The sequence below is a fragment of the Tetrao urogallus genome (genome assembly GCF_951394365.1).
Source record: "Tetrao urogallus genome assembly, chromosome: 25".
Lineage (NCBI taxonomy): Eukaryota > Metazoa > Chordata > Aves > Galliformes > Phasianidae > Tetrao > Tetrao urogallus.
Window position 1 is genome coordinate 3,974,082 of NC_136838.1, and position 8,440 is coordinate 3,982,521.

Below are 8,440 nucleotides of genomic sequence, written 5' to 3' on the forward strand. Positions count from 1 at the left end.
GCGTTTTGAGGCTCTATTGATTGTGTGCGTGTATGTGAGATAGGGAAGAAGCTGTTAGGACCCCTTGTCCACACACCCCCGTGCCCCCAGGTGCCCCCCTGTCCCCCGGGCTCTCCTTCCCAGCAGGCTCCTCCTGCTTCCCCGCTCTGGTTCCTACTGGTTGGTTGTTTAACCAACCTATAAAAAGCAGAAGGCCCCATCACCCCTCTGCAGAAACGCTGCTCAACGTTGCTGTTTCCCCGTGCCAGCCTCAGGGTGGCACTGAGCCCCAACGCCACCCATCCTCACGGAGCAGGGCCACGTCCCCAGCACAAAGCAGGGCAGCTCCCACCACATGGATGCATCCTGAGGTCTGTCCGTGTCTCTGTCTGCAGCCACTGCTCCTCTGAGCCTGCTGCCCTCCTGGCCTGGAGGTGCCACAGCTCCTGGCCAAGCCCACGTTACGTCCCAGGGAAAGATGCAGTAGAAACTTTCTGATCCACTTTGATCAATATTTTTCTCCAACTGTTTGGAAGCAGCCAAATGCAGGCAGCGTTTGCTGCTTGCCTTCTTCCCCCTCACCCTCAGCTCTCTGCCTCCAGATAGGTAACAAAATCCTCATCTTTTTTACCGCTTCTTCATTTTTCCTCCAGTTTCTACATCGATGTCACGCTGTCCCATTGTGGGGTGGGAAAATGAAATGCTGAGGAGTTCAGAAAGGCCACATCCAGCCCTGACGAGCAGGATCTGTATGTCCCTTCCTTGTGCTAGGCTGGGGACGACTCCAGCCCCAGGGATTGAATCCCCTGTGACCACCCTTCCCTTCTCTCACTGCATCCCTGCTTTGGGCACAGGACATGGCTGCAGAGCTGCACGCTGGGCTGGAGATGGGGGAAATTTGTCCAGCTTGCTGCACTCAGTGTTTCTGGTGTCAGCAGTGATCAAGAAGGACGTAATAGAGCAAAAGACCTGGCGTGCTGTGTGTGCCACCCAGTGCACACCAGGACCAAACCAGCACAGCCAAACCCCACAGCCACCACGGGCTTCTGCTGCTGCACATAGCAAAACATGCCAAAAAACACACCGCTCCCAGGGGCCGCTTTGCAGCTAATTAAGAGAACAGCTCGGAAGTCTGCAAGCACCGCCGTGGTGCGAGTGACCCCCAAAAGATGCACAGGAAACGGGGGAGTTAATTATAAACCTCGCTGCAGCCAGAAGGCTGGGGCAGCACCACGGTGGCTGCGGGGCCGTGGGTCCTGGAGGGGCACCGGTGATGTTGGGGGCACGGCTCCATGGTGCTGGGGGGAAGCGGGTTGGGTGCGTGCGAGAGAGCAGGGCCTGAGCTAAAGATACCTGTGTGTGGGAGGCAGTTTGGGGCCGGCGGGACGCCAGGAGCGCAGCAGCTTCTGTTGAAGCGAAGGTGGAGGACGGCAGCGGGCTCCTCTCCCGGCTTGGCACAGGGTGAGAGCCATCGAGGTTGGGTTTGAGGGTCTGAGAGCTCTGCTGGGTTTTGCTGGGAGCCCCCAAAGCCGTTTCCTTTCCCACGTCCCCGTCGCTCCCTCCTGGGGTGATGCTGTCCCTGTGGCACGCCGCGCTGCTCCCTTGCTGCCGTCCTTGGATGTGGCAAAGCGCCCTGCTAATCGCCTGCAGCCGGAGCGCTGCTTATCGCCTTATCACAGCAATTAAAATCCAAAGCATGAGCTCCCCCCTCCCTCCACGGCTTTTAATACCTGCAGGGGGGCAGGAGGAGCTGTGCCGCACTGCGGTGTCTGAACCCCTCACCTCTGGGCAACAGCACATCCCTGCCTCGTGCCAAATATCAGGACCTGCAGGGCCGAGGCGATGCCCCAGGAGGAGCAGAGCTGCCCTAACGAGGAGCTCAAAGAGGCAGCTGATGAAACCACCCCACTAATTGCACGAGGCCACGCCAGCAGCACTGAGGATGGGGATGGGGAGAGGGTGATCAGAAGAGGGTGATCAGCTCACCCCGAGCTTCCTTCCCACCTGCAGTCAAAGCTGGATAATGGGGGGCTGCAGGAGCGTGGGGACACGGCAGCATCCCAGGGGCCTTCGGTAGCACTCAGTTCCCCGCTGCACGCAACCTTTGTCCCCCCAGCACCTTTGAGCTCGCACTGTGTGGCCTCTCCTCCCCACCGAGGTTTGTGAGCCTTTAAAAATAGCCCCTCGGGGTGCAGCCTTGCTGCGCTCACAGGGATGCGGTGGGCCAAAGCCGGGCTGCGAGCAGAGCCCTGTGGGAACAGCTCGTGTTTCTGCACCCTGATCACATACAGCTGGTGGGACCGAGGTTGGGGTGGGCAGGTGGGAGCTGAGCCCTGCAGGAGATGCGCTGTGCTGTGCTGCAGGTGGGGATGGGGCCGGCCACGTGCATCCTTGGGAAACCTCCACGGTGCCACCGAGGAACCGCTGGCTTTTCCTGGCAGAGTTTGTTCCCTATGGGGCCGGGGTGGTCGCGTCACCCCCCTGTACCTTCGCGCCCTGCGTGGGCCTGGGGACACGGGGTGGCAGCGGGGCCGTGGGAACAGCAGCGCAATTTCCTTCCATAAATTAAAATTAGTTTTGATCAGCTAAATATAGCAGCTGAGCAAGATGGTAAATGGCAACGTGCTCGAGAGAAGGAAGCGGGCCGGGCTGGGGAACTGGGGAGCAAAGGGTTGGTGCTTCCCCTACCCGCACCCTGATCCCTGCAGTGGGGGCTCACGTGGGGACATGGGGACCGTCATCCCATGGAGAGCCCCAGCCCCGTGGTCAGCTCTTGTCCTGTGGCCGTGGGTTTGGGGGACACTGGGGACAGCAGTGGTGCAGGGCTGCACCCAATTTGGGGTGAGTGCGAGCATCCAGCTGGGAACACCTTGCTGCCACCCCTGGCACCGAGCGCCCCAGCAGCATCCCAGAGGGGTTTGGGGTGATGGGAGCTGAAGGGCAGCAAGAGGAGCTGCGCCCTCATCCCAGCAGCAGCTCACGTGGCACCGGGAGGTGGGTGGTTTTGCTTTGCTGTCTCCTCGTACAGCCACTTCCTGACCTGTGAACGGCTGAGGTCAAATTTAGTCTGCTCGCATTCAAAAAAAAAAAAAACCCCAAAAACACACTATATTGTATTTAAAAAAAACAACAAAAGACACAAAACCCTGAGCCTAAAAATGTCCTTTTTGTCTTATGGAGGACCCTCCCTGCAGCCAACCCGGCCTCTTTTGTAACCCCCCTCCCCATCAGCCCCCATCCGCTGGTAAAAACCCCCGTGGGGACGAGCACAGGGCGCAGCTTTGGGATGCTGAGGCTGCTCTGTGCGCCCTGCAGCACTCCAGGGACCGCGGGGAGGTGGCATGGGGCTGCGGGGCCGTGGGGCTGCCATGGGGTGGGGGGCGATGGAGCCGTCTGAGCAGAGCGGAGGGGGCTTTTCCCCTTTATCCCAGCAAAGTTTTCCATTTTGGGGGGTATTTTTTCAGTTTTTGAAACTTTGCAGAAAAAGAAATAATCAGGGAACGCTGGTGGGACCGAAATTTCTTCCAAAAAGCTTTTTTTTTTTTTCAGCAGAGTGAATTTTTGGCCTCTGGAACAGTGAGGAAGGTGGGGAGCACGCGGTGAGTGCTCAGGGCTTCTCTCTGTCTCTTTCAGCCTCTCCTTGAGAAGAGGAAGCAAAAATGGGCCGGAAAAAAATCCAGATCAGCCGAATACTGGATCAACGGAACCGACAGGTGGGGAACGGGAAGGGATGAGGAGCCAAGAGGATGGGAAGGGACCTGCGGGTGCTCCAGAGCACAGAGGGGTTTGGGTGCTGGGGGAAAACGGAGCACGATGGGGCTGTGGTGGTGGGTTTGGGGCAGCGCCGTGTCCCCTTCCCCATAGGTGACCTTCACCAAGCGGAAATTCGGGCTGATGAAGAAGGCGTATGAGCTGAGCGTGCTGTGCGACTGCGAGATCGCCCTCATCATCTTCAACAGCACCAACCGCCTCTTCCAGTACGCCAGCACCGACATGGACAAAGTGCTGCTCAAATACACGGAATACAGCGAACCCCACGAGAGCCGCACCAACTCTGACATCCTCGAGGTAGCGGCAGGGGCTGCAGGGGGGCCGGGCAGGGTGGGGGTCCCGCTCATCACCCCGCTCCCCACAGACGCTGAAGCGCAAAGGGTTGGGGCTGGAGAGCCACGAGCTGGAGCTGGAAGAGGGGCTGGATCCTGGTGAGAAGCTGCGACAGCTGAACGAGGGCGTGGACCTGACGGTGGCACGGCCCCGCTTCTACGTGAGTCGCTGCTGCATCCCAGCACAGGGGCACAGGGTGTGTGTTTCCATCCCAATCCCAGAGCCCAGCCCTCTGCTTCACCCCACAGAGCCCGGTGCCGCTGCCCGAGGTTCCCTACGGCAGCTCCCCGCCCAGCAGCAGTGATGGAGCTCTGGGCAGTGCCAGCAGCTCCCCACAGAGCCAGGGCCGCCCTCCCACCTTCAAACCCACAGCACCGAAGCCGTCGGGACGCTCACCGGGACCGATGCCCCCAGGTGGGTCCATACTGCAGGGCTGCAGGTTGGTGGCGCCGCAGCGAGGACGAGGTCCCGCTGATGGAGTCCTCTCAGGGATTTTCCAGGCCGGATGCCACATGCAAAGCTCCTCTCATAGCATCTCCCAGGGGTTTACCAGGAACGGGGCCGGGGTGGCTGCGTGGGCAGGGAGCGCAGCCCCAGCTGCAGAAATGCCACCGGCTGCTGCCTCCCTCCAGCTGCTTCCTGCACTGCTGAGTCACTGCCACGGGGCACCCAGGTGGCCCCACACGATCTGTGCCCGCTGCATCTGAGCTGGGTTCGGGGGGCACTCCGTGTGCCATGGGATGAGTGCTGCCGAATGAGCCCTGGGGCCGGGCGGCAAAAAAACAGCTGGAAAAAATGATGCTGGGGTTGGAGGAGTGGAAATCCCCCCGCTGGGTGGGAGGGGGGCACAGGGGTGGCTTTGACGCTGGGTGGTTTGGCTGCAAGCAGGATGAGCCGTGGTGCTCCAGATGCGGGATGCTCAGCACAGCCGGGGCGGTGGCATTGCCGCAGGATTTCCCTGCGGGGCACCGAGCTCAGCCTGCTCCCCACAGTGGGGTCTGGCCGGGGAGGTTTGCACCCCACTGGTCTCTGGGGCCGGATCCGGCCGCCGCCTTCGTTTCCGCTCGCAGCACGCGGCCGTGGCCACAGCCCAGGTGCAACCAGGGCAGGAAGTGGCTTCGCAGGAGCGCGGCACCGAGCACGCACACATGAGCGCCCACCAGGGACGAGGACACTGAGGCCACCAACCACAACCTCGGGACCCCCGAGGACAAGAGCTCTCAGGGTTTCACCTCCCTGAGTGCCAGCCTCCTGTCCATCTCTCCAGGTATTGGTTACCCCCTGTTCCCTGGTGGCAGCCTGAACCGAGCCTTGGCAACCAAGACCCCACCGCCGCTGTACCTGGGAGCCGATGGGCAGCGCCGGAGTGGCAGCGGTGCAGCAGTGAGTGACACGGGGTGACCCCAGTCCTGTGACACCTGAGGCTGACACGTGGGGACAGTGCTGCCGGGGGAGAACTCAGCCCCAGAGTGGCCTCGCAGGTGCAAGACCACAAATCTGCAGCTGTCAGCAGGATGCTCGGTGCCATTGTCCCCCCTGGGTCCCCTTCCCAGCAGTGGCACAATGGAGGAGGGCAATGAGGGGTCCCCTGCTTCCACCCACCCTCAGCTCTCTGCAGCCAGATGCTTCCCAGCAAGGCACCCATGCGTGTGGATGCTCCCATTCCAAATCCAGAGAGGAGCTCCTCCAATCTGCTCCCTCCTCCTCTTCCTCATCCAACACCAGGGCATTGCTGGGGGGCATGGGAAGGGGTTGTGGATAAAGAGGAGGCATCACAGCTCCCATGGAGGTTTGGAGCACAGTGCCTGACCAGGGGCACCCTCGTGTTCCACAGCGGCCGCTGTACTCTGGTCTGCAGACCTTGAGCCCAGTGCTCACCTCGGGCAGCGCCGGCATCTCCAGCCACAGCCTTACTGGTTTCCCCTTCCTCACTCCGGCACAAGCAGGTAAGTCCTGGCCCCACACCCTTGAATGGTTGGGGGGCTCCAACCACAGCCTCTCAGCTCCTGCTCGCTTTCCACCCCCTGCTCAGCAGATTTCGGGGCTGGCGAGGCCCCACCTCCTCCTGGCTTCCTGCAGCCTGGCCCTCCAGCTCCATGGCAGCCCCCGCGGGACATGGCAGCACTGGGGTAAGGACTGCAATCAGGCTGGGGATGGGAGACAGCAGGGGTTAGGGTCTGGCATGGGGATGAGGGACAAAGTGAATGCAAATTAGGGTTGAACCCAATATTTGGATGCTCAAAGCACAGCCCTGCACCATCCGGCTTCACCCCGAACTGGGGTGCATGGGGATGCCCCTGGGAACCCCCCAACCCGCCACATCCCAGCCGGTCCCAGAGCCTATTTAAAGATGGATTTCCCCCAGGGACCTGGTTCCTGCATCCCCCGCTGTCGCACACCAGGCTCCCAGCAGCAGTGCCAGCATGTGAGTGGGTGGCAGCCTGGGAAGAGGGAGCTGGGCTGGGGATGTTGTGCCCCCCTCAGCTGCGCTTGGGGACAAGGAATTGAATGGAGCTGGAACGTGAGATGGGTTGGGTGAATCTCAACCCTTCTTGAGGGGAATAGGGGAACACACAAATGGCCTCTTCCTATCCCATGCCCCCAGGAATGCTGCATGAAGCGAGCTATCCTTACCCTCCTTTCTCCCCCCAGGGCCAGCAGCAGGATCGTCCCCACCGAGGACCTGGCCCCCGGCAGCTCCCCGCAGCCCCACACCATCAGCATCAAGTCAGAGCGGGTGTCCCCAGGTCTCGGCTGCCCTTCAGGCACCCCACAGCCCTCCCCGGGCAGCCTGACCTCCCTGAGCGAAGCCCCCCGAGGCGCTGCAGACCTCCAGCCACGAGATGACTACACCAAGGGCTACCCCTACCCTCTGCCCCCCCCCCGGCCGCTGGTGGAGGAGCAGAGGGCCACTGCCACCATCCCAGTCCCCGCGCGGCGGGTGCAGGCTGAGGATGCGTGGCAGAGATAGCGAGGCTGCGGGGTGCAGGGGAGGCAGCCCCCAGCTTTCAACCCCAACCTCAGATCCCCAAGAAGTCCCCGAGATCTGGGGGCTTCCCAAGGGGTCCCGTCCCCATGCAGCTGCCAGCAGAGCCCCCTCCCCAACCCGGACACCGTCGCATCCCCCTGCAGCTCTGCCCCCAGCCCCTCTCCTGCAGGGCACGGCGAGGCCAAAACCCCCCCAGGAGAGGTGCAACGTCCAGTGCCGGACACTGTGTGACTGTGTCCGTCCTTCTGTCCCTGCGTGTCCCCACCGAGTGGGAGTGCCTGGGAAGTGCCACGGGGTGGCAGCAGGACTGAGAGCAGCAGCAGCACCGATGGCAGCGGGCCCCATCCTGCAACGACCAGGGCGGGGGGGAACAGCCGGGGCAGCGGCCCCGGGACTCTTTTTTTTTTTTAATTTATTGCATTCGCACCAATAAAGAGCTGGGGGTGTCGGGGTGCCTGGTGTGAGCTGCTTGGATGGATGTGCAGCCCTGCTCGGTGTGCCTCACGAGGTGGCAGGTCGTTAATGTTCCCAAAGGGAAAGCTCGGCACTTCTGTTTCCTGTGTCCCCTCGCGGCCCAGAGCCACCTCCCCCAGGGTCACCAACGTGCAGATGTGGTTGAAAACCATGTCGCCCCACTTTGACCACATCTCTGTGTCCGTGGAGCTGAGCCAGGCACCCTGGGGGACCCCAAAAAGATGCTGGTGTAGTTCTCACGCTGCAGGGAGGTGTGGGTGCACAGAGCATTCCCACTGATGGGAGGAGGGAAGGCCCCTCCTGCACCCCAGCATCGATGGGGACACTTTTTGGTGACACCTGCCCAGCTCAACAGCTGGGTTTTGCTGTTTCCCGTGCAGGGGGACATCGTGTGGGCACTGCTGTGTGTTGGGTACGGCCACGGCGAGCAGGGGAGAGGGTGAGCACTGCAGGTTTACGAGGGCAGGAGGTGCAGTTCCTCCAGCACTGCTTGGGGACTGCAGCATCGCAGCGGTGCAGGGATGGGGCCTCTCTGCTCAGCAGCACTGAGCTCAGCTCGTGGGGGGATTACAGGGAGCCGAGCCCCGAGATTAAAACACAGCAGGGAGATTAATCCTGGGGAGAGTTTTTCCCATTTAATAGAGCTCAGCAAGTGGTATAAATACCAGTCCGGATTAGGGGCTGCTGCATCACCAGTACGGAGCCCCCCGCCCCAGGTTGAGCCCAGCTTTGGTTGATGCCTCAGCCAATGGGAATGGGAAGTTGTCACCTCAAATTTGGGGTCCGGGTGGCAGAGGTGACTGCAGCCCAGGTGTCCTCAGGGAGTGGGTTTGATCCCCTCTGTGTCCCCAGGCCAGGAGGGAGATTGCGAATGCAGAGAGGAGCTGAGACACC

The 8,440-nt window shown here is 61.5% G+C and overlaps 1 protein-coding gene across 1 annotated transcript; it reads left to right on the plus strand.

Moving 5' to 3' along the window:
* Nucleotides 1-3,638: 3,638 nt before the first annotated feature.
* Nucleotides 3,639-7,054, plus strand: LOC306955353 (myocyte-specific enhancer factor 2B-like; the record flags this gene model as incomplete). Its single annotated transcript, XM_079546622.1, has 8 exons — nucleotides 3,639-3,692; nucleotides 3,844-4,047; nucleotides 4,115-4,243; nucleotides 4,332-4,497; nucleotides 5,351-5,466; nucleotides 5,918-6,029; nucleotides 6,116-6,212; nucleotides 6,736-7,054. 8 exons carry the CDS (start codon nucleotides 3,639-3,641, stop codon nucleotides 7,052-7,054), a joined length of 1,197 nt encoding a protein of 398 aa, XP_079402748.1.
* Between the last annotated feature and the right edge of the window lie 1,386 nt (nucleotides 7,055-8,440).